The sequence below is a fragment of the Eumetopias jubatus genome, unplaced genomic scaffold (assembly GCF_037043125.1).
Source record: "Eumetopias jubatus isolate StellerSeaLion01/CBP00866 unplaced genomic scaffold, mEumJub1_p1.0 scaffold_8, whole genome shotgun sequence".
Lineage (NCBI taxonomy): Eukaryota > Metazoa > Chordata > Mammalia > Carnivora > Otariidae > Eumetopias > Eumetopias jubatus.
The window spans coordinates 135,548,023-135,573,532 of NW_028274814.1; the positions used below are offsets into that span (position 1 = coordinate 135,548,023).

The 25,510-nt window shown below is 52.0% G+C and overlaps 2 protein-coding genes across 3 annotated transcripts; one reads left to right on the top strand and one right to left on the bottom strand.

Annotated features, from left to right (window-relative positions):
- Positions 1-10,481: 10,481 nt before the first annotated feature.
- NAGA (alpha-N-acetylgalactosaminidase) lies at positions 10,482-18,572 on the bottom strand. 2 transcript variants are annotated; one of them, XM_028115443.2, is made up of 10 exons: positions 18,492-18,572; positions 17,974-18,065; positions 17,035-17,170; positions 16,450-16,621; positions 15,568-15,745; positions 15,120-15,214; positions 14,297-14,458; positions 12,809-13,006; positions 11,590-11,733; positions 10,482-11,117 (listed from the first exon to the last, which is right to left on the bottom strand). In XM_028115443.2, the coding sequence occupies exons 2-10, from the start codon at positions 17,987-17,989 to the stop codon at positions 10,983-10,985; spliced, it is 1,236 nt and encodes a 411-aa protein (XP_027971244.2). In that variant the 5' UTR covers positions 17,990-18,065; positions 18,492-18,572; the 3' UTR covers positions 10,482-10,982. The 2 variants fall into 2 exon arrangements, with proteins under 2 accessions (XP_027971244.2, XP_027971243.1); XM_028115442.2 differs by lacking the exon at positions 10,482-11,117 and having other exon boundaries at positions 11,629-13,006.
- Positions 18,573-22,238: 3,666 nt separating this feature from the next.
- Positions 22,239-25,385, top strand: PHETA2 (PH domain containing endocytic trafficking adaptor 2). Its single transcript, XM_028115578.2, has 2 exons — positions 22,239-22,396; positions 23,220-25,385. The coding sequence occupies exon 2, from the start codon at positions 23,225-23,227 to the stop codon at positions 24,005-24,007; it is 783 nt and encodes a 260-aa protein (XP_027971379.1). The 5' UTR covers positions 22,239-22,396; positions 23,220-23,224; the 3' UTR covers positions 24,008-25,385.
- The last annotated feature ends 125 nt before the right edge of the window (positions 25,386-25,510 follow it).

The window sequence follows — 25,510 nt, forward strand, 5'->3', positions numbered from 1 at the left end:
TACTGATTCAATTACTCCTTGTGTATCTGTTTAGATTTTCTATTTCTTCATGATTCAGTCTTGTTAGGTTGCATGTTTCAAAGAATTTTTCCATTTCTTCTAGATTATCTAATTTGTTGGTGTATAATTGTTTGTAGTAGTCTCTTATGCTCTTTTGTCTTTCTGTGGTATTGGGTATAATGTCTGCTCTCTCATTTCTGATTTTATTTGAGTCCTCTCTCTTTTTTTTTTCTTTGTCTAGCTAAAGGCTTGTCAATTTTATCTTTTCAAAAAACCAGCTCTTTCATTAATGTTTTCTATTTTTTTTTCCTGGCATCTATTTCATTTATTTCTGGTCTAGTCTTTGTTACTTCCTTCTTTCTGCTAGCTTTGGGTTTGGTTTGTTCTTTTTGTTGTTCCTTAAGTGTGAAGTTAGGTTGTTTATTTGAAATCTTTTTTTTTTTTAATGTAGACATTTGTCACTATAAGCTTCCCCATTTTAACACACTTTTGCTGTAAGTTTGGTATGTTGTGTTTCTATTTTGTTTCAAGATAATTTTTTATTTCTTCTTCTTTTTTAAGATTTTATCTATATATTTGGCAGAGAGAGAGAACACAAGCAGGGGGAGCAGCAGGCAGAGGGAAGGGGAGAAGGAGGCTTCCCACTGAGCTGGGAGCCCGATGCAGGGCTTGATCCTAGGACCCTGGGATCATGACCTGAGCTGAAGGAGACGCTTAACCGACTGAGCCACCCAGGCACCCCGATATTCTTTTCTTTTTGATTCCTTCTTTGACCCATTGGTTGTACAGGAGTGTGTTAATTCCCACATATTTGTGAATTTTCCAGGTTTCCTCTTGTTACTGACTTCTAGTTTCTTACCAGTGTGTTGGAAAAGATACTTGGTATGATTTAAATCTTAAATTTGCTAAGACTTGTTTTGTAATATATGATCTATCCTGCAGAGTGTTATGTGTGCACTTCGGAAGAATGTATGTTCTGCTGCTGTTTAATGCGGTGTTCTGCATATGTTTGTTGGGTGCATTTGGTCTGTAGTTGAAGTCCAATATTTTCTTATTGATTTGCTGTCTGGATGTTCTACCCATGGTTGAAAGTGTGGTATTGAATTCCCCTACCATTACTGGATTGTTGTATATTTCTCCCTTCAGGTGTTAGTATTTACTTAATATAGTTACTCTAATGTTGGGTACATATGTGATTGTTACGTCCTCTTGATGAATTGACCTTTTTATCATTATATAATGACCTTCTTTGTCTCTTGTTATAATCTGTGGTTTAAGGCCTATTTTGTCTAAGTGTGGCTATCCCTGCTGTCTCTTGGTTTCCACTTGTATAAAATATCTTTTTCCATCTCTTCACTTTAAGCCTATGTGTATCCTTAAAGCTGAAGTGAGTCTCTTGTAGGCAACATATAGTTGGATCTTGTTTTTTAATCCATTTATATCAAGAGTAATTATTGGTAAGTAAGGGCTTACTGATGCCATCTGATTAATTGCTCTCTGGCTGTTTTTTAAACAGTTCCCTTGTACCTTTCTCTCTCTTTTGCTGTCTTCTTTTGTGAATTGATGATTTTCTGTAGTGTTGTGCTTTGATTCCCTTGCCTTTATCTTTTGTGTATCTATTGCAGGGTTTCGCTTTGTGGTTCCCATGAGGCTTACAGAAAATATCTTACAGATACAGCAGTCTATTCTGTACTGATAACAACTTTACTTCAACCATATGCAAAACTCTACCCTTTTACTTTCCCTCTTTGTACATTATTTTGATGTCACAGTTTATCTCTTTTTATATTGTGGATTCTTTAACAAACGATAGTAGCTAAAATTATTTTTACACCTTTGTCCTTTAACCTTTATACTAGAGTTAAATGGTTAATACACCACCATGTTACAGCATTAGGATATTCTGATTTTGACTATACAGTTGGCCCTTGAACAACGTGGGTTAGAATTGTGCGGGTCCACTTATACATGGAAATTTTTTAGAGTCGACAACAAAAGCCACAAGTCATTTATTTACAACTGCCCCGTCCCCACCGTCGTCACAGACTGAATGAAAGGTGACTGGTGCAGGTCATACCTGCTGCTCTCTGGGTATCTGCAGAGGCCCACAGAGGCTGTTGGCAACCACAGGGGGCCCAGGACCAGGCAGGGGTGCAAGGTGCCCTGTGTGTGCAGGGAGCTGCAAAGGGAGCCCCGCACCCCACCACCCCTGCCCCTTGAGTGCTCCAGACATGCTTCAGGGCTGTGCCGGGGCAGCCATGGACCTTGGGCCCCTCCAGGGCAGAGTGTGGACCCCTTCCTGCAATGGCCTACACCCTCAGAGGTTGATGCACTCACGTGTAGCTTCAGCTGCTGATGGCCACGGGCCAGTGGTGTACCTCCAAGCAGATGGGGCAGCTCTACTGCATCTCTAGGCCACTTGTCATTGCTATGGGCCATCCTGGTCGCTGCCGCCACTAAGCCAAAAACCACCAGGCCATGGAACATCGCCATCCCAGGGTGCCCTACCCAGCTGGCCTGGCCTGCCTCCACGTGGATATTTTTCAATAAATATACATATGGTACTGTACTTCCTCTTCTTTATGATTTTCTTAATATTTTCTTTTCTTTCAGAATTTATTTTATTGTAAGAATACAATAACGTACAAAATATGTGTTAATCAACTGTCTAAATTATCAGTAAGGCTTCCAATCAACAGTAGGCTATTAGAAGTTACGTTTTTGGGAGTCAGAATTATAAGGGGATTTTTGACTGTGCAGGGGTCAGCGCCCCTAACCCCCGTGTTGTTCAAGGGTCAACTGTATTTACCTTCCCAGTGTGTTAAATGTTTTCATATGTTTTCATGTTACTAATTAGCATACTTTCATTTCAGTTTGAAGAACTCCTTTCAGCATTTCTTATAAGCCACTTCTGTAGATTATTTTTTAAAGATTTTATTTATTTATTTGACAGAGAGAGAGAGCACAAGCAGTGGGAGTGGCAGGCATGGGGAGAGGGAGAAGCAGGCTCCCTGCCCAACGCAGGGCTCGATCCCAGGACCCTGGGATCATGATCTGAGCTGAAGGCAGACACCTAACTGACTGAGCCACCCAGGAGCCCCTTATAAGGCACTTCTAGTGGTGATGAACTCCCTCAGCTTTTGTTTGCCTGGGGTAATCTTTGATTCTCTCTCATTTCTGAAGGACAGCTTTGCCAGATCATTCTTTATTTTTTTAAGATTTTATTTATTTGACAGAGAGAGACACAGTGAGAGAGGGAACACAAGCAGGAGGAATGGGAGAGGGAGAAGCAGGCTCTCCACCGAGCAGGGAGCCCAATGCAGAACTCGACCCCAGGACCCTGGGATCATGACCTGAGTCGAAGGCAGACGCTTAACGACTGAGCCACCCAGGCGCCCCTGCCAGATCATTCTTCGTTGCAGTTTTATTCTTTCGGCACTTTGAATATATCATCCCGCTCTCTCCTGGCCTGTAAGGTTTCCGCGGAGAAATCCACTGATAGCTTTATGGGGATTCCCTTGTAAGTTACAAGCTTCTTTACTCTCGCTGCTTTTTTTTTCTTTTTTAAGATTGTATTTGTTTATTTATTTATTTGAGAGTGCATGCACAAGCGAGAGAGCACCAGCAGGGGCAGCAATAGAGGGAGAAGCAAACTCCCCACTGAGCAGGGAGCCCCCTGCTCGTGCTCTCTCTCTCTCTCTCAAATAAACAAATAAAATATTTTTAAAAAATTCATAATAGCTGCTTTAAGGAAGCCCAATGAGCTACAAGAAAACACAGAAAGACAATTCAATGAAATCAGGAAAACAATAGAAGAATAAAATGAGATAGAAATAGAAAGCATAGAGATAGAAAGACAAAGAGATAGGAATCATACCAAAAAAGAACCAAATGAACTCTGGAGCTGAAGAATACAATGAATGAGGTGGAAAATGCCACAAAGGGCATCAGCTGCAGAATGAAGCAATCAGGAGAAAGAATATGTGAATTAGAACAAAGGAACTTCGATATTATCCAGTCAGAGAGTAACAAAAGAAAAAGAAGGAAAGAGTGAAGAAAGCCTATATGATCTATAGGATGCCATCAAAAGAAGCAATCTGCTAATTATTGGAGCACTAGAAGGAAAAGAGAGTGAGAAGCAGAGGGAGAAAGTTATTTAAAGAAATAATGGCTGAGAGTTCCCAAGGTCCCAACTTTAAGAGAGCTTCTTCAAGATACATCAGGATAAAAGTGTCGAAAATCAAAGACAAAGAGAATCCTAGAAACAGCAAGAGAAGGGGCGCCTGGGTGACTCGGTCTCTCGGGCAGCTGCCTGTGGCTCAGGTCATCATCTCAGGGTCCTGGGATCAAGCCCCTGATAGTCTCTGTTTTGTTTTCTCAAGGGTAAGGTTAAAGCTCAAGTTTGTCGTCTCTCCCCAGTCTGCAGACTCAGGTTGGCTTTCTGTGCATGCCCACTAGCCATCTGCCAAAGCTCACTCTTGCCACCATCAAGAGTTTGCGCAAGGGGCGCCTGGGTGGCTCAGCGGTTGGGCGACTGCCTTCGGCACAGGTCATGATCCCAGGGTCCTGGGATTGGGCCCCGCATCAGGCTCCCTGCTCAGCGGGAAGCCTGCTTCTCCCTCTCCCACTCCCCCTGCTTGTGTTCATGCTCTCGTTGTCTCTCTCTCTCTCTCTCTCTCTCTCTCTGTCAAATAAATAAATAAATAAATAATCTTTAAAAAGCAGGCAAGATCAACTTGTCCGCAGGCTTCTTATTGGAGTCTGAAACACAGTAGGATCCATGTCCCTTTAATGCCTTCTGAGGGTCTTATCTGTCACTCTCCCAGCCTTTTCCCACCCCCAAATCATGCAGCTCATGACTCAGTACTCTGGTTGGAGTGAGTGAGAAATAGGTTTGTTTGGCAACATGCTGCCCAACTGGGGAAGCCATGTGCTCATCCACATGCTCTCATTTTTCCCTGTGGGAGAAATCAGGGGCCCAGAAACATCTGACTTGGCACTGAGCTGTATTGCCTTGGGGGGGGGGGGGTGGTGACATGTGTAAAATCAAACTCTTCCTCTTTCCCTCTCCAGTGCATCCAGATTTTTATTTTCTTTCTCCAGGGGTGTGCTGGAATCTCTTTACTGGAAACCTGGGCTTCCACAAAGGCTCTCTTGTCTGTGGGTGATTGTCTAAGACAGTGTTCTCCATGGTCTTCCAGGCTGTGGCTGAGAGGGGCTGGAGCCAGTTCTCAAGCCCCTGCAGGGTTCAAGCCGGGACTGAGGTCTGCACACCTGTTACCTGATGCACTGGTGGTCAAGACTCTTCCCTCCTGGGCTCCATGGTGTGTGGTGTCGAGTCCCACACCTCCCACAAGGCACTTTCTTCTGTGAATGAATGCCAACTTCTTGTTTTTGAGTAGGGGTGCGGGGTACGTGAGGGATAGCTTATTTAGCTACCCCACTTTTAAAATTCTTGCTCTTTACCCTGAATATCCACCCGACAGATTATATTCTTCTCCCTGGTCCTTGTTGACCCTTTTATGGATGGAAATGATATGGGAAGAGTGAGGCTGGCTCTGTTCCTGGAGCTGATATTCAGGTAAGGATGGCAGAAAAGTTTGTATAACTTCGAATGGGGAAAAAGGAATATTACAGTGTTATTTTGCATTTTATCAAGAATCTGGAAAAAGAAGGAAGTAGAGGAAGAATCATTAATGGGAAGTTGGCATCTAACTGATAATGAACAATCTCCAGCAGTGGCAGGAGGACGTCCATTCCTGATGACCCTCAGTTCCATCCTTCTTCATTCCTCCTCTTGGGCATCCTAAGGCTGGAAGATGTGCACATCTGGATTGGACTCCCCTTTTTTGTGTGCATGTTGTTGCATTCCTGGGGAATGCTGCTGTCCTGTTTGTGATCCAGACTGAGCATATTCTTCACAAGCCCATGTACTACTTTTAGCCATATTGGACCCCACTGACCTGGGCCTCTCCACAGGCACCACCCCTAAATGCTGGGCATCTTCTGGTTGAGTCTCAGGGATATATCTCTTTTTAAAAAAGAAACATGGTAGGGGCACCTGGGTGGCTCGGTCACTGAGCGTCCGCCTTCGGCTCAGGTCATGATCCCAGGGTCCTGGGATCGAGCCCCACATCAGGCTCCCTGAGCCTGCTTTCCCTCTGCCTGCTGTTCCCCCTGCTTGTGCTCTCTCTTTCTCTCTCTCTCTGACAAATGATTAAATAAAATCTTTAGAAAAATATGGTAAAAAAACATAATCTAAAGCCTATCTTAACCATTTTTAAGTGTCCATTTCAGTAGTGTTAACTGTATTCACATTGTTGTGCAGTGGGTCTCTAGAACTTTTCATGCAAAACTGAAAACTCCGTACCCATCGAACAACTCCCCATTCCCCCCTCCCCCAAACCCCTGGCAACTACCATTCTACTTTGTTTCTACAAAGTTGACTACTTTAGGTACCTCAAGTAAGTGGAATCCCACAGTACCTGTCTCTTTGTGGCAAGCTTATTTCACTCAGTATATCCTCAAGGTTCATCCATGTTGTAGCATGTGACAGAATGTCCTTCTTTTTTAAGGCTAAATAATATGTATGTATATACTTCATTTCTTTATCCATTCATCCATCAATGGACTTTTGGGTTACATGTCTTGACTATTATGCTTAATACTGCAATGGATATGGGTGTGAGTTTTGTTGTTGTTGTTTTAAAATTTTTATTTTTAAATAATCTCTACAGCCAACATGGGGCTCAAACTTACAACCCCGAGATCAAGTGTTGCAGGCTCTACCGACCGAGCCAGCCAGGCGCCCCTGGTTTTTTTTTTTTTTAACAGATTTACTGATTCACATAACCATAGGTCATTCATTTCATGTGTACAATTCAATGGGTTTTAGTATATTCACAGATATGTGCAACCATTGCTCCAGTCAAGTCAAGAACATTTTCATCACCTCAAAAGAAGCCTTGTACCCTTTAGCTGTTATCCCTTCTCCCACCAACCTCCCCACCGGCCCTAAGCAACCACTAAGCTGCTCTGTCTCTGCACATTTCCCTATCCTGGACTTCAAAGGAAGGAAATCATATAATGTGTGGTCTTTTGTGACCAGCTTCTTTCCCTTAGCATAAGGTTTTCAAGTTTCAGCCGTGTTGTAGCATGTGTCAGTACTTGACTCCATTTTGTGGCTGACTAATATTACATTGTATGGTTAACCATATTTTGTTTATTCATTCAGGAGTTGGTAGACATTTGGGTGGTTCCTACCTCTTAGCTGCTATGAGTAATGCTGCTATAAACAACTGTGTGCACGGTTTTGTGTGGACATATGTTTTCATTTCTTTTGGATATATATACTTAGATGTGGAATTTCTAGGCCATATAGTACCCTATATTTAATCATTTGAGGAATTGCCAGATCATTTTCCACAGGAGCTGTACCAGTTTTACATTTCTACCAGGAGCATATGAGGGTTCTAATTTCCCCACGTCCTTATCAACAGTTATGACTTTTTTATTCTAGCCATCCTTTTAGGTGTAAAGTGGTATCTTGTGGTTTTTATTTGCATTTCCCTAATGGTTAGTGATGTGGAGCACTGGCCATTTGCTTATCTTCCTTGGAAAACTGTCTGCTCAGATCTTGTGCCCATTTTTAAATTGGGTCGTCTTTTGAGTTGTGAGAGTTCCTTATGTATTTTAACATAAGTCCCTTTTATGGCATGTAAATTGCAGACATTTTCTCCCATTGTGTGGGTTGTCTTTTCTCTTTTGCATATAAGCAAATTATAGCTACAGATCTCCCTCTGATCCCTACTTTCACTCCAGTTTTGCTATGTTGTGTTTTTGTGTTTGGGGTCCATTGTATGTTCATTTTCATTCTTCTCAAGCATCTTCCCTAGTATGTGCTGATTTGCTTGTCTTGCTTCCAGAATTCTCCCTTTGTCTTCTGAGAGTTTGACTGGGTTCTGTCTAGGGCTGAATCCCTTTGAGTTTATCCTACTTGGAGCTCATGAATTTCTTGGATGTGTAGCTTAATTTTTGTCACCAAATAGGGTTAACTTGTAGCCATGATTTTTTCAAATATTCTTTCTGCCCTTTCTCTCTCTTCTGTGCATGTTGGTGTGCTGCATGGTGTCCTGTAGGTCTCTGAGCCTCTGTTCATCTTTCTTCATTCTGCTGTTCCTCAGGTTAATTTCAATGGACCTGTTTTGAGCTTGCTGATTTCTTCTGCCTGGGCATGTCAAATTAATTTTTTTTATCTCAGTTATTGTACTTTTCAACTTGCATTTGGTTCCTTTCTGTAATTTCAGTCTCTTTACTGATATTTTCTATATAGTGAGACATCATTCTTATTCTTTCCTTTAGCTCTTTATCCATGGTTTTCTTTAGCTCTGTGGATGTATTTAAAATAGCTGATTTAAAATCTAGTACTAGGGTAAACTAAGGCATTACCAAGCTTGCTGTTCCTACCAAGATTCTACTGTCTGTCTTAACTGAAGGCACTCTGGGTTGCTGCAGGCTTTTGATTAATTTCCAGAGTTCTGTGAAAGTTCGTTCTGATAATATGTGGCAAGCTTTTCATTGCTTTTATGGAGGGAACGAACATTTGGTCGTTATTACTGTACCACTTTTCTTGACTCCTTGCTTGCATTTTGAGTCAAACTATAGAAAGATATTTTTGAGACAGTTGGCAAAAACTGAACACAGAATGGTTATTAGATTATTAAAAACTTTATTTTGATGGCCAGGAAAATTGTATTAAGGTCTCATATATTTTTAAAGACCTGTTAGAGCTACATAGTGGTATTTACAGTTTTCTTTGATTTGCTCTCAAATACTCCAGCTCACAAAAAGTATGTGGGAAAACAGCTATGAAATATCGGTACATGTTGATGGTTGTTGCAACTGGGTAATGGGTACATGGAGGTTCACCATTTTATTTTTGTGTTTGAAAATTTCTATAATAAAATGTTTCTTAAAAGATGAGGTGTACCCTTGGATCCAAACAAGGATGCCTTGAACTGGGAAAAAATAATTGAGCTCCTAACTGGCCTTGGGTAGAAGGGAGTAAAACAACGCCCGGAAGATAGGCAGGGTGTGATATCGAGAGCATGAAGGCTAAAGAGACAGAATCAATCTGGCACCCCCAGGGTAAAGGGACGAGTTATACCACAAGTGAAGACACGTAACCGTGTCTCGGTCTGGAAGGTAAATAAAGGTCAAGTCCGGGCTGCTGCCTAACCCTGACTCCCAAGTCCATGGTCTCAGCCACCATCCCTGCCATATCCCAGGGTGGTGGGAAAGACTTCTTTCCTAGGACTGGCCAAAGAAGTGTACCCCACCTGAGGCCATTCCATCTGGCTTGAACAGGACTGTGGTCGAGATCCAAAGCTGGAGCTATGCATGGGGTGACAGGCCTCCAAGGGCAGAGGCCTCCAAGGGAAGAGGTAGGTTTCTGACCTTCTAAGTGACCCACAGTCTTAAGACATCAGCTGGGAAAAGGGAGCACTCCCTGATGACCCCAGACTCAGTCAGTGAAGCCCCAGTAATCTCAAATGACACTGTAAAATATGCACTTGTAAGACCTTTATACCATATTCCTATAAAGGAACTCAAACCCTGAGGGAGGGAGCATGGGAGATCTACCCAGAAGAATTCCCACAGGGCAGGATAGTGAAGGCCTGGAGCACTGGGTGCTCCCACATTCAAAGCCCAAGGGAACCCTACTGCCTGATATGCTGTCAGCTTTCCAAGTGGGGACAAGAGCCACCAGGGACCACAGGTGCCCGGTGGCCTTAGCGAAACGAATAGGGCTTGGGAAACAGGAACCAAAGGAAGGTAGTCAAGAACCTGCCATTCTTTTCCTTTCCCAAGGAGGAGCAGGAAATATATTTTAAGACACAAAGAGCCCCTCGACTTGTCTTTGGACACAGCTGGGGGATCTGAACCTCCTCCGAAGCCAGGTTAGGAAAAGAGAGGCCGAGGGAGGGGCTGGGGGCACTGCCAGGCAGAGGGCCAGCTGTCGTGGCCCTGTGGGAGGAAGCTAGCTGACCCCCTCACTGGCACCCCACTCCGAGGCACCACCGAATGAAGCCCTGTCGGAAAGGGGGACATGAGCTGACAGGTGCCCAAGGGAATAACGCAAAATCTTTAGCAGATCAGGGTCTTCTGTGGCAGGAGGGCTGAGGAGTGAGTCTGAATGGGGTGGGGAAGGGGTGCACAAGACAAAGGGCCTGGGAACATCGCTACTCGGCTTCGCTGTGTCATCGCCACCACTGTGTTGGGCAGAGCAGGATGGCTCCCTGGTGAGAGGCAAGTCTGGCATGTCTAGGAAGTACAATCTGCTGGTCACTTTGGAAAATGAGGAGCCAGAAGATGCCACACACCTTCCATGTGAGGTGAGATTTGAAACCAGCACCCTGTGTACTGCCACCCAGAGTCCCTCACTGAAGGTGCCCGTGGCCCCAGGTCCATATTGCAACTCCTCGATTAAAGAACAGCTTTATTGGTAACCTGACGGAACCAAGGTTACCTAGGTGGTGTCAGCCTGCAAGGCCTTATCCAGGCAGGAAAACCAATCACACAATTCATGGGAGTTCCCGACAGGAGGTCAGATCTCCACTCCTAATCATAAGAAAAATTCCAAATCCTGATTTCAGAGTGAACAAAAAGGTCAGAGGGCATCAGTCCTCCTGCTTGTGGGGGCTCGGGAGGCTGGCTGAGTTGTTCAGTAACATCTGTGGGGCCGCGCAGACAAGGTAGAAGCCAGGAATGCCATGGGAAATTGCCCCAAGACAAGTTTCCAAGAAGGTTCACACTTGGGCAGGGCATGGAACCTGGCCCTGAGATTGCACGTTGGGTCTGATGGGGCCAAGTCACCGAGTGGGCCTGGGTAACAGAGAACCCCGCCTGCTGGCCTCGGCATGTGGAGGCTCCATAGTCTGGGCTCAGCAACGCCGCCACAGCCTGTCACATGTCTCAGCTCCTCAGTGCTGGGGTGTCCCCAGCTTCCTGATGGGATACAGGTACCACATCACCACCCCTGAGGGGTTGATGATCACTGTGAAGTTGGTTTTAGAGTGGAGGCCACTGATGACATCACCCGTGTAGACGTTCTGGGCCTGCAGTGGGAGGAGACATCACCAAAACTGCTATAAAAATAGCAGCACAGAGCCCCCTTCTGAGGGCTAGAAAGCCTGGACTTTGGCCTGTCTGTGGTGGGCCTCTGGGGTGCCCCACAGAAGTGAGAGCCCTGCACCTCCCGTCACTTCTCCATTGGCAAAGCCAGCAGTGGCCCAAACATGCAGTGGCGAAAGCCCCAGCCCACGGACGGCCTGAGGAACGTGCTGGCAAGGACTGACCAATAAGGGGACGCATGCAGCCTCAGAGCACAGGCCTTAAGTATACAGAGTAGTTCTGTTTGCAGAGCTTGAAAACACCAGTGCAGAGCCCTGCATGCCTGCAGCTGCCCCTTGGGCTCCCGCCAGAGGACCCAGGGTCCAAGGCGTAGGGGAGGCCACGTATGAGTGAGCACCACCTCCAGCAACCCCCTCCCAGGGCAACCCGCAGCCCCGCAGGTAGCAGGGTACTCACCTCATACATGCTGGAGTTGTTAAAGTTCAGCTGGGCGAGGGAGGTGTGGTAGCGATAAGGCATATCTGTCCGGCGGCTGAAGAAGACTAAGGCGCTGGCTTCGTTGGCCAGGGGCCGCATGTACACTTCAATGTGGGATTTCTCCTGGGCACAGAAGGTGGCTGGCCTCCCTGCTCAGGCAGGCCCTGAAATCCCCACCCTAGCCCTCCTTTGAGCTCTGGGTCTCCCCAGCCCGCACTTCCATGTCATGCAGAAGTTTGAGGGGATACCCCAGCGCTCCAGCACCCCAACTTATTCTTGCCTGACTCAGCAGATGCTCCCTGACACTTCCTGTGTGCCAGACCCCATGCTGGAACACAGAGACAAATGCTGTATGAGGTCCTGTCTCAGAGAGCTCATAGGATAAGGGGAGGGATAGACGTGGGCAGCTGCTGGCGCTGGAGTGGAGGGCACTGTCCAGTAAGAGCGATGAACTCTGCCCTGAGCAGCCAGGAGGGTGAAGCCCCACCTTCCAGAAGGTCCTTGGGCCTGGTCCCACCATAAGCCCCTCCGGTGGGGATTAGTTACTTCCTCTGGGCATCACCAATTCTGTGTGTGCCTTCTCTAAGTTGTGTGGATTTCTTTTAACTAGAGAGGTGAGGATCTGTGCAAGCTTTGAGGCTCTGCCGTTGGGAGTTAAGTTCTACTGTACCACTTACCAATTGTGTGGCCTTGGGTTACTCAGACTCCTCAAGTCTCAGTTTCCTCACTTGTAAAACAGGGAAGGAGTATTCACCTTCTGAGAAAAGGTACCCAGAATGCCCAGTGCACAGTAGGTTCTCAATAAATAGTTAATGCTAGTCCAGTACTAGCAGTAGTTGCATTCCTTGGGCTCCAACAACCCCTACGCTCTGGAGGGAAGCCCTAGTTCTCTGCCAGACATCACAGATGTGTGCAGGAGTCTTGAACTTCCAACCCAAGGGGCCCCACTGTCCCGTGTGTACTTGTGGGGTGATGCGTCTCTTCCCCAGATCCCATGAACTGTTCTGCTCTGGCCTGCTCTGGCAAAGGGGGGAACGGCTGGAGCAGCTCCCAGTAGAATCCTTGACTGAATGCAACCAGGAAGGAGGGCTGAGCAGATTTCGGAGGCCCAGCTCTCTGTGACCTCCAGGCTTGCAGCCTTGTTCTCAGGGGAGTCCAGTCCCTCGGCCTCCCCTTCCCTCTCCCTACACCCCAGTACCTTGAGAATCCTGCGTCCCTGGATGCCCAAGGGATCCTGGTTGATTTTGATCATGAGTGGATTCTGCAGAATGTCCGTGTTCTGGGCAGAGATGGTACGCAGGTCGGTGGACATGAAGAGAGGGGCTGCCAGCACCGTCCAGAGGGCCATCTGGGCCCGGGCTTGCTCAAAGCTGAGGCCAAAGTTCCCTATGAGCAGCTGGGGGCAGAGAAGAGAGGAGCGTTCAGCTCTATTCTCTCCAGGGAGGTGGGCATGAGGCCCAACCCTAAACATGGACCCAAGACAAGAGGAGATAGAGGAGGACAGGGTGTGGGGCCTGGGTCTGTGAACACCATTTCCCAGCGGCGTAGCCTTGGGGTTAGCAAGCATTCGCCCTGTGAGCCTCAGCTTTTTAGTGCACCAGGAATACGGGGTGATAATATGTTCTGGCCACATCACAGGTTGTTCAGATGATCCAACGGGATCCCGTTGCCGAAAGCGTTTATAAACTGGAACACCAACATCAAAAAATACAGTCAGAGTGGAAGCGGTAGGTAACCAGACCTGGACAGAGTCCCTGCTCCTGCCCCGAGCCACCCACCTGCCCTAGCCACAGGTGACAGGACCAAGGGGGACTTCCTGACCCCAAGGCAACCAGTCCACAGACTGGACACAAACGATCATTGCTAATGCAACATGGCTACGTACTTAGTGATACCAATTGAACAATCACCGTGTGTGTGCCAAACTGTGCCGAGCATTTTAAAGGATCATCCATTTCAGTACTCAGAACCACCCTATATGAGGTAGCTACTATTCTCATTTTCCAACTGACAAAACTGAAGCACAGAAAAAAATTAAGTCACTTTCCCAAGGATAAGTGGCAGAGCAGGAACTAAAACTCCAAAGCAGGCCAATTTGTTTCTCCAGGCGTCTATCTGGCCTATGTAATAATAACATGTACAATAATGTAATTATGATAGTTATCACTGGTAGTAAATGCTCGTCGGGTAAAAGAAGAGACAGCTATAAAGTCATAAGATAAATTGCAAAAAAGTCTAAGTCACCAGGGCTCTGAGTGAGGTAGGGACGAGGGGCCCACTCTGCCTGTAGAGGCTCTGCAGGGGGTACCAGGGCACAGGGCAGGGCAGTCTAGGGAGGGAATGGCAAGAGTGTGTGTACTCTTCATGATCTTCCCCCTCCAGAGGACTAATGTCACACAAGAGTCACTACAGACCAAGTTCTCAGGTTTCAAGAAACATCAGAACTCCCTGGGAAGATGGTTAACAATGGGCATCGCGAGGCCCTCTTCGAACATTCTGATCCAAAAGGTGGGGGTGGGGCCCTGGGATCAGATAGGTAAACAAGCTCCCAGGGTGAGTCTGATGCAGCTGGTTCAAGGACACGCTTGAGAGACACTGATCTAGAACGTGGCGGTGAGCATCCGGGAAGACAGCACAGGGCGGTGGGGAGCAGGCCTGTGGTGGCCGTCCCCCTCCATGCTGGTACCATGTCTGGGTCGTTCCAGTGCCCAGGGCCTGCCACCGGCTGCAGGATGTCCTGGTTGTCCACAAACCAGTTCAGGACGGAGAGCACGCTACTCCAGGAGTCCTGGATGTCATCATAGTTGCGCCAGAGGTTGCAGGTTTCTGCCAGCAGAGTGTAGTTCACCTGGATGTTGGCGGAAGGCAGAGTCCGGCACCAGAGTCACGCCCTGCCGCCTGGAAGCGGGCACAGGGGCTGAGGAGCCTCAGCAGGAGACACGGAGGGCGGGGAGAACAGGCCCTGAGCCAGATTAGGATGAGGAAGGCCTCCCCTGCCCTCTCATGCCACCTGGGGCCAAGCCCAGGGTATGGGCCCAGGCTGGTGTACCCACAACCCTCCCCATCGCACTCCCCCCCCCCGTATTCTCTCAGTGAGTCCCACCATCGGCCAGCACTCTCCCTCTGGTCTGATCCCACCCTTTCTAGTGTCCTAGGTGCTGAAGGGCCCCTGGGGAGGCTCAGCCCCACCTGCCTGGCCTCACCGGCCTTCTGGACCTCCTGGCCCACTCAGTACAACCAGGATTCTGCCCACTTGCTGGGTGATGTGTGTCAGCCCAGGACATGTGGTTCCTATGCCTTGGACGCCCATCCTTGCAGCCCACCTCACAAGTGTCTCTATTCTCTAGACCCAGGGCTGGCTGAGGTCCCCCCCCAGGGCACTTATAACCCTCTCCTAGACCCACAAATCAGCACATGGGCAACTATGATGAGAGCAGCCCTGTCTGCACAGGAGGCGAGGAAGCTTGGGTGTGGGGCGCATTGCCAGGCAGGTGCACAGAATGGCTTACCTTTGGGGGAAGGCCCCCTTCATAGGCTGGCCAACTGCAGGAGAAGGCAATGGGGCGGCCTGTGGCATTCAGGGCAGCTGCCATCTTGGGGTACCCTGGAGAAGCCCAACCCCCACATCTTAGGACTGAGGAGGCTCAGGAGGAAATCTGAGGCCTCAGCCCAAACTTCCCACCAAATGTGAGGAAACTGAGACTCAAAAGAGGAGGTGCATCCCCCTGTACCCAGAGCTGCACACATTTCCTTGGTGGGGCACGGTGCCAACCCATCTGTAGGAAGCCTGGGAGGCAAGAATCCCCCCAGCCTCTGGGTGCACGGAATTGGGAAATACTACCCCCTAGGGGCCATATGGACAGACGAGCTCAAGTACAGCCAGGTGGGCACCTGTGAGCTTTCCATGGCCGCCCCTCCCTGTCTACCTGATGGTCCCCAGCCAGCTCTAGGACCCACCCTTGGCCCTTTCCTCAGGGGTCGAAAAGCAGCCATCCAACTTCAGCATGTCCACCTTCCACTCGGCAAAGGTTTGAGCGTCTTGAATCACCTTGTCTAGCGTGGTGCCTGGGTAGCCCATACAGGTGAAGTTGCCCAAGTCCTCGTAGATGCCCAGCTTCAGGCCCAGGGAGTGAGCCTGTGGAGGGTTGAGGACACCATGGGCTCAGGCGGGGAGCTACCTCACAGGCACATCTGACGAGGCCCCATTATAAAACTGTCAACGGCTCCCCACTGTCCAAAGGAAAGGGTCTCAGTTTGCCGGCCTGGCCTCTGCTAACCATGGTCCTTCTCACTCCCAACACACACCTCCCATTGGCAGTTTCTGGCTTCTAGGCCTTGCTTCTGCCATCCCCTCTGCCTCCAATACCATTTCTCTTGTATCAGCTCAAGAACTGTCTCCTCGGGCGCCTGGGTGGCTCAGTCATTAAGCGTCTGCCTTCGGCTCAGGTCATGGTCCCAGGGTCCTGGGATGGAGCCCCCGCATCGGGCTCCCTGCTCCGCGGGAAGCCTGCTTCTCCCTCTCCCACTCCCCCTGCTTGTGTTCCCGCTCTCGCTGTGTCTCTGTCTGCCAAATAAATAAAATCTTTAAAAAAAAAAAAAAAAAAGAACTGTCTCCTCTGGTGAATCTTTCTGAAATCCCAGGCTGGATAAGATGCCTTTCCTGGCTCTTACCCACCACGGTGGGCCCAAGCGGGCTGTTCATTTATCTGTTTCCCCCAACAGACTGTGAGTTCTTAAGCAGGGATTGTGGAAATGAACCCTAAATGAAGTGGTGGCTGGGGGGGGGGGGGAGTGGGGTCTGGACCCCCACCTAAAGGGCAGGGCTGGGGTGGGGCTCACATAGTCAGCCAGGAAGGCAATGCCGTTGGGGAAGCGCTTGGGGTCGGGCACCAGGCGGCCTTCAGCGTCACGTCCACCAATCCAGCAGTCGTCCATGTTAAGGTATGTGTAGCCTAGGTCCTGCCATCCATCCTGTGCCAGGTGGTCGGCCATCTCCATGAAGAGCCGCTCACTGGTGATAGGCAGGGGATGGGGCAGCTCAGTCACTCCCCACCCCCTTCTTAAGAGCTTTTCAGACTTCGCAGATAATCTGAGTGTGAATCCAGGCTGTCAGAACCATAATCATGGTGGAATGAAAGGAGTGGCTGGGCCCCCAGGCTTGCAGGACTGAGCTTTCACAGTTATGTTTCAGTGACCTCAGGGTCTGGGTCCACCATAATGCCCCTGCCCCACAGGCCTGATAGATCCCACAGAGGCCCCAAGCAGGTCACAGGCTGTCTCGGATGTCCCAAAAGTCACCTCTGGCTGCATTCTCTCTGCAATGGGGTGGTCTCACCCTGCCTTCTTTTCTAGCTGACCCTCCACTCTCTGCCCCCACTCTGCTGGGTCTTGGGCAAGGCTTGGGAGGTGGCGGGCCTTCCTCACCTGATGCAGTTCTTTGGGTCCTCGTCACAGTTGGTATTGCAGCGAAAGCGTTCCCAGGCCAGCCAGCCCATGGGTGGCTTCCGCAGGAGCCCATTCTCTAGCATCAGGACCTGGGCCACCAGGGCCAGCAAGACCACTGCAGGGCGGTTGGAAGGATGACTGTCAGCAGCTCCCATAGCCCCAGCCCTCACGCTACCCCATCCGTATGCTGTTCAGCTCTGCAGAGGCCGCTGGCCCTCACCTTAGGGGAACCAGACTCCTGGGCTTAAGGTAGAACTAGCTCTTCCTGCCACTGCTGGCTCCTGCCGTCTCAGTGAGGGGGCTCATGGTGCCTGGGGCAGGGCAGTGTGTTTGAGGCCTGAGTCCCCACTTGCTGTCCCCACAGCAGTGCTGGAATTCGTAAAAACTCACGCCTGAGGTTGTGTCCTTTCTATACCCTGACCAGCTCCCCCCAGTTTACACAGAACTTGACAGAACACGGTAGTCAGACTCCAGGTCTCCCATCCAGAGCTCTCCACCACAGACCCTCCCCAAGAGGCCTCAGAAGGACGTAAGGGGTCAGCCAGCTTGGACCCGCACCTAGCCAGCTCACCTGGGTGGACCCTTGCCCCCTCGGGCCTGTTTCCTTATCTATAAGATTAAGTTACTGTACTGACTTAACAGGGCTGTTCTCTGCCGTGTGGATAACACATAAAATAGGACCTCTGCACTTTGAGGAAGAGAGAACATGAAAGGAAGTGGCCTCTTTGGAGGGAAACTGATTCCCAGGTGGGGAGGACCTCCTTTCTGGCCCAGCTCCAAGAATGAGAGGAACCCGTCTCCCCACATACCCACATCAGGGAAGGAGGCCCAGACACCAGAGGGCTGGGACTTCCTCCAGGTAGCCCCTACCCCCAACCCTCACCTACCCTCCCCAACCACCCCCACCCGCATAGCTACCTGTCTTCTGCAACATTGCTCTGGACTCGGCGTCTCAGGGCCTGACCAGATCTGCTCTGCTTTTACCAGCTTTATACGTTGGACTTTGGAAGCTATGAAACGTTAGAAAAGCACTGGGGTCACTACTGCGTCGCTGGCTCCGCCGCCCTCAGCCTTGGGCGTGGGTCCCCCACTCCGTCCCGAAGTCGCCCTCGTTGCCCACCACCGCCGGCCCCCAGCCATCACTTCCCCGAGCCTGGGGAGCCCTCAGAAATACTAAACAAGGTGTCTCAGACGTTAGACTCCACCCTCTCTGTAGCGCTGGGAGCCCCCAGCGCCCACGGGCGGTCCTCCGCCGGCCCGGGGCCCCAGAAAGGCAGCGATCGCCTCTGGGACGCCGAGGAAGAACCGAGGCGTCGGGTTGGGACCAGGCTTCGGACTCCCACCGGCTCTGGGTCACCCCCCGGCCCCCAAGGACCGCAGCCCAGCAGCCCCAGAGCGGGGACCCTCCCCCAGAGCGCCCCGCTCACGGAACTCACCCTGCGGACGCCCAGAGAACGCCACTCGCCGCCGCCTCTGAGGCAGCCGACCGAGGCTGCAACCCGATTTGCCCACTGCCTTCCAGAGGGGGCGGAGCCTGACGGCGGCACGCCTTCCCCGGCGGAACCTATCAGAATCCCCCTAGCAACGTCGCGTCCCGCCCCCTGTGGGCTCAAGAAGCCCTCCCCCGAACCTCCCAAAGCCTCGCCCCCTTCGAGCTCCGGCTCTGAGCCCACCTGGGTACCACGGCTCCCGCAGAGGCTAGTCCTTTCACTTCTGCGGGGTCCCTGAAGGCAAGCATAGTGCCCGGCACAATGTAGACGCTTAATAAATAGTATGGCGTGAATATCTGCTTTATTAAAAGGAAGCGAGGAAATGCCATGAAGCACGACCCAAAATAAGCCACTCAAAAACGGTAGTCGAGGATGAATAGGCATTACGACAAAGATGGGTGGGGGAGAGCAAACCAGGTGTAGGGCTCTGTTTTTGCAAAGCCCAGGGAGACTCTCCTCCCCTGCCTGACACTCTGGGCCAGCCACCGGTTGTACTGGCCCAAGCACTCGCTCTGCATATTCCTTCTCTTTCATTCATCAAATATTTACTGAGCAACTACTAGGTAGGCGCCAAACACTTTATTCTCGGCACCTTCGCTTGGATGGTCACTGGGCATCTCAAACATAACTGGCCCCAAACCGAACACCGAAGACCTTCCATTTCTCAGGTAACGGCAACTCTCCATGTGCTCAAGCCAAAACCTTGGAGTCCTCTTTGCTACCAGTTTCCCTCACTCCCCACATCCAGTCTTTTGGCAAAGCCTGTTGCTCTCTACCTTCAAAACCCACCTCTCGTTACGCTCCCAGCAACCATCACATCTTGCCTGGATTATTGGTTGCAGCATCCTTGTCACCCATCGGCTTCCACCTGCATTTGTTCTCTCCACAGCAGCCAGAATACTCCTTTAAAACACAGCTCAGGTTGGGGCACCCCGGTGGCTCAGCAGGTTAAGCCTCCCATTCTTGATTTCAGAGGGTCGTGAGATAGAGCCCAGGGTTGGGCTTCTGCTGAGCATGGAGCCTGCTTGACATTCTCTCTCTCCTTCTCCCTCTGCCTCCCCCTCCCCCCACCGCGCCCCTGCTTGCTGGAAGGCTCTTTCTCTCTCCCTCGCTAAAAAAAAAAAATAAATAAATAAAAATAAATAAAAAATAAAACATAACTCAGATCACGCCTCACTCCAGACCCTGTGATGGCTGTTCATCCTAGCCTAGAGACTCACAGATTTACAAAGCCCCGCCCACATATTCTGACCCCATCTCCCACTGCCCTCGCCCTCCTCCCTGCCTCCCTGCCACACAGTCCTCCTTACAGTTCCTCAAACACACAACAGGTCTCTTCCCTCTGCCTGGAATGCTCTTCCTAGAGATTCTGGCATGGCTGCCTCCCTTATTTCCTTCCAGTATTTCTCAAAGGCCACCTTCTCAGTGAGGCCGACCCTGACCATCCTGTTTGAAATTGCAACCTCCCTACTCTAGCAGTTCCCAAGCTCCCTGACTCTCCTATATTTTCCATACCACTTATTCCCTTCTAACACATCTATTATGGTTTCTATTATTAACTGAATAAAATTTAGTGGAAGAGACAGACAACAGGAAATAAAAGCATGAATATAGGGAAGTGTCTATAGTGGCTAGTGCTATAATGAAAGATACAGCTCAGGGACGTGATAGAGACTTGAAGGTAGGCTACTTTCCTTCGCCTGGTCAGGGACCGGACGTTTGAGCTGAGACCTAGTTGATGTGAAGGAGCCGAGGGGTTGGGGCAAGAAGGAAGAACACTCTAGGCCGCAGGAAACTGAAAAGGCTAGAGCTCTGAGCTGGGAACCGCCAAGTTCGTGGGCAGATATTCCGACCTCACCGCTTCCAGAGGCCGTCGGAACCCTAGCCTCCGGCGTGTGGTTGAGCACTCCTGCAAACTTCACTTACAGCTTACCAAACAGACCGACTCCAGGCAGAGCCTGGGGGCCGCGGGTGGGTGGCAGGCCGCTGGGAGTGGCGGAAGCAGAAATGGATTAAGCCCCAGAAAGAGACGCGAGAATTTCAGGGGCCGGCTGGAGTCGCCAGGAAGCTCGGCCGGGCCTCGCGGGCTGGAGAGGAGCCCGCCCAGAGGAGGCGCCGGGCCGGGCCGAAGCCGTCCCAGGCTTGGCTCTGTGGGAAAAGTGGGCTGGGCGGGATGAGGGGGCTGGAGAGGGGGAGAGAAGGACTCCGTGTTCTCCCGGCGGTGGGCTGGGCCCGAGGCCCGCGGACGGCCCGCGGTGGGGCCCTGGGTTCGAGGTCGCCCGCCGCCGACCAGCTCTGTCCGGGCCTCCCGGGCCTCAGTTTCCCTCCCGCGTGGATCCAGGGGCGGCTTCGCGGACCGCCCGGTGAGCCGCGGGAGGGGAGACGAGGGGAGGGGCGGGGGTGGTAACTCGAGGCGCCCGGAAGGGGTCTCCCGGCGCCCGCGGCCACGTTCCGGCCCTGGCGGAGGCCCGGGGTCCGGAGCCGGGATCGCCCCGAGCCGCGGGCTCAGCCCACCCCGCGGGCCGCCCTCCTGGGCGTCGGCGCGCCCGGCGGCGCGGAGGTGAGCGCGGGCCCGGCGGGCTCTGGAGGAGGCGGCCCCGGGAAGGCGTGGCCCGCGGAGACGTGGCGGGGCAGCCCCACTGCGCGGACCCGGAGACTGAGGCGGCAGCCGCCGTTCTGCGGCGCGCGCCCGGGGGCTCCCAGGGAGGCGACCGCTGTTTTCCGGCGGTGGCGGGTCAGGGGCCCACGTCCCAGCCCGCCCAGCTCCTCTAACAAAAAGAATGTGGGGACACGCGGTGTACCGGCCCCCCGCGGGCTGTGCGGTCCGGGTCCCGCACCCCTGGGAGGGGTGGGGGCCGCGGCTGCCCCCCCAGGCTCGCGACCCTGGCGGGGGCACTGCGCCTTCGGGCCCGGAGCCCCTCTCCGCGCGCGGGTGCCGGGAAGACAGGGGTGAGGCCGACGCCAGGGCGGACCTCAGTGAGCACCCCCCCGCCCCCCCGCCCCCCCCGCCCCCCCCCCGCCTCCCGCGACCAGCCGCTGGCATGGCCCCGCCCCCGTGGGCCCCGGCGGGTTTCTCTCCATAGGCTTTATCGTGACCGGTCCTTACGTTACTTCTTACTTAATTTTCCCATTCATTTATTATTTATCTTTGTCTGCTCACAGTGTGTCTCCCCGCTGGAATGTAGGCTCCACGAGGGACGGATTGCTTTGTCCATTGTTGTATTCTTGGTTATTTCAATACTTTCTGAGGTCCTCTTTCTGATGGGCTGGATATTGGAGGTTACACCGGCAGCCAAGCTGAGTCCCTCCCGAGAGGAGTCCTGCCCTAGACGTTCGGGGGGCTGGGGAGAGTGCTGTAAACACAAAGGGCATCACGGTGGGGCGGGGGGGGGGGGGAAGGAAAGGAAAACAGATGTGAGGGGCTGCTGGTTGGGTCAGCTTGCGGTCAGGAGCACCAGCGATCAGGGCGGGCCTCGCAGATTAGATGAGGGGCCCACAAATAAACCGTGGGATGTGCTAAAAGGGAAAGGCAGGAAGCCGAGGGCACTTAACTCTGACCTTGCCTTTTGGGGGATAGGGAACTGAGCTCAGCAAAGTGATTGTCAATTGCTCTTAGGTGTCTGCTCTGGGTGGGCGGGTGGGTAGGGAGAGTATCAGGGGGTCAGGGGAGGCTTCCTGGAGGAGGCGGTGGTTGAACTGGGCCTCTAAAACTGAGTAGGAGTTCTCATCCTTTAAGATGCGGTGATGGGGTTTGACAATTGTTTTGCAGGTGCCCTAGGAACCACAAAGTCAAAGGGCTAAGCCAGGTGGCTGGACAGGAGGCCCTCGCCCTCTTGCTGTGAACTCTGCTGGTAAGTGGGTCCCTGCCGAGACTCGCCCCCAGAAGGTGTGAGGGAATCAGGAATCCAAGCTCTGCTTCTCACTGGTCATGCGGTCTTGGGCAGTTCATCTTCGCTGCTCTGGGCCTCCGTTTTTCATGAGTCAGGAGGACAGTTGGATTAGGTGCCACTTATGATCCGTGGGGTACCCACATTCAGTGGTTGGGGTTGGTCCTACCCAGCCGTGCCCTGTGTTCGTACCACACTCTTGTTTGTTTAGTGGTCCCTGTCTAAGGGCCCCCAGTGGAGGAATGGGGCCGGCCTGCCCCAGCCTGCTTTCATCTGGCCCCAAAGGCTACACATTCTTAACTATAAACGATAACTGTGCCGTTAACGAGGGAGAGAGAGGCGGGCAGGGGCCCAGGAGGGTCACAGAAACCTTGGAGGTTTGGCCTCAGGGTTGGAGCTAAGGGTCCCCTGGATTAAGGGATGGTTTAAGCACAACGATTTCTATGGGTTTGGGGTCCATTTCGGCTCAGCTGATGCTTTTTTTCTTTGGATGTTAAAAAGCTGTATCAAACCCCTCCATTCCTTCTGGTCTGGGGCAGTCACATTGTCCTTCTCTGTGAGTCCTCTGCCGTCCAGTTTTTTGCATGCCCCTCACCCTTTGAGAGGAAAGGCAGGGACACCAGCCCATTTCACAGATGAGGACACTGAGAGCCTCGGGGCACACAGCAAGTGAGTAGAGGCCTCAGGGAAGGGGCCCAGGTCTCCTCCAGAGCCAGCGTTCTTTTCCCGACAGGGGCAGAGGGGCTGCTTTCCTCTCTGACCTGTGGCCACCCATCTCCCCTCACAGTTCTTATGGGAGCCATGAAGCTGAACGAGAGGAGCGTGGCCCACTATGCACTGAGCGACTCCCCGGCCGACCATACGGGCTTTCTGCGCACTTGGGGCGGGCCAGGGACTCCACCGACCCCCAGTGGCACTGGCCGAAGGTGCTGGTTTGTCCTCAAAGGCAACCTGCTCTTCTCCTTTGAGAGTCGTGAGAGCCGGGCCCCGCTGAGCCTGGTGGTGCTGGAGGGCTGCACAGTGGAGCTGGCCGAGGCTCCCGTGTCTGAGGAGTTCGCCTTCGCCATCCGCTTCGACGCCCCTGGTGTGCGCCCACACCTGCTCGCGGCCGATGGGCCCGCGGCACAGGAGGCCTGGGTGAAGGCACTGTCCAGGGCGAGCTTTGGCTACATGCGCCTGGTGGTGCGCGAGTTGGAGAGCCAACTGCGCGATGCCCGCCACAGCCTGGCCTTGCATCGCCACTCATCCTGGAAGGCCGCTGGCAGCCACTGTAAGCCCCAGGCTCCTGACCACCGGTCTCTGGGCCTGGAAAACGGTCACTCCCCCTCCAAGGATTGCAGCCCCATGGACTTGGCTGAAGAAAGGGGCAGCAGGCCAGCAGGGCAGGGCTTGGCCGAGTGGCAGGGCCCTGCCAGCCACTTCCTAGGCAGGAGGCAGAGCCCCTCGTTCCCTGAGACCTCCTACTTCTCTACCCTGCACAACTGGTACGGCCAGGAGATCATGGAGCTGAGGCAAAGGTGGCTGCAGAGGGTCTGGGGGAGCCAGCCAGAACGTGAGAAACAGGACGGGCCCTGAGCCTCAGCCTTTCGGGTTCCGCCCTTATCCTGCTGGTCAGGACTCCGGGGCCAGTGCTTTTTCAGGAATTTAATGTTTATTCGGTTTAAAGTTGCTTTTTTTGAGAGGGTTCTTTCCTTCCTGCTCTTTAGAACTTCTCCAGGTTCCAGATCCATCCCCGTACCTGGAGGGGACTGAGGAATCATTCCTTCCAGCCCATTTATTTCCTGAGGCCCAGAGAGGAGAGGGGGCTTGCTTAGCAGCGGTAGAGCCAGACCCAAGTCTCCTGCCGCTGTGCTGGACTGCCCCTCTCTCAGGGAACACGAAGGGGAGGCAGGAAGTGGGGACTATCACGTGGCCATAGACTGCCGTGCGTTTTTACCTACACACCACAGACTCTACAACCACAACTTCCTACACTGGGAGTCTTGTGTACACTTAAATACCAGAAGTTGGCTGAAGTGTTGGCTCGAGGGATTGACATCGTCAGAGAAAGTAGATTTCTTGTCCTGGGGGTTTCTGGGGCCCAGCTCTTCCTGGGTGGTGGGGCATAGGACCCCCACTCTGCAGTTTGGGTGGGGCCCTTTGGAGGGAGAGGTCCTTCAGCCAGCAAAGAGGGATTGATTCTGCTCAGAAAGTGTTGGGGCCTCCAGCTTCTCTCCCTCGCTGCCCTGTCTATAGATGGTGCTGGTCATTGCCCCAGGAGGGGCTGGTGGCAGAAATCCTTCCTGTATTCTGTCCGTAGAAGCTAGCTCCTGGAGCTGCCACTTGGGAAGCTAAAAGGAGTGGGGAGGCAATGGGGCGCCTTGGGGAAGCCAGGTCGTTATTTTGGTTCTCAGTCCCGGTCATTCTAGGAGCTTGGACACGGGATTCCCAGCACCGTGTGATAAACTCTTCTCTCCTAACTGTACCACTCCCAACGAGCCGTTCCTGATCCTGACCCTGGCCTGGGAACTCATTCACCGTCCTGCGCGTCAGCCAGTGCTTAGCGGCCAAGACCCTCTCATTGCTACTCTCAGCAGCAGTGGTGCCAAGTGTTTTCTTTATTGATCGTTTAGGGAGGCAAAGTGGCTGGATGGAGAGAGCCAGCAGCCAGACTAGCCTGAGCCCTGGGGGTGTGGCAACAGTGGCTGGACGGAAGATGCAGAACCTGGTCCAGACAGCCCCCCTCTGCCCGCACACAGTCTGCCCCTTCTTAGCCTCTCCGGCCCTTAGTAGGACCTTGGGTACCCTGCCCAGGGCCCCACTAGGTCAAGAAGCTCCGACTCAGCCTCGGAGTCCAGGACGCCGAGAGGCCACCAGGGTCCGGAACCCATTCCCGCGGGCTTGTTTCCCAGCCCCAAGCAGGAGCCCACAGCCCACTGCGCCTTGTTTTATACACAGATACTACAGGCTCTTGTTATCGGTTTTTTACGGTTACAATGGTGTTTTTTTATACGATTAAAACACTAAGTCTTTATTTCTCACTTTGGTTCCTCGTTTATTTGAACAATCACTTGACCAATTTTTGCGAAAGCCCCCCCT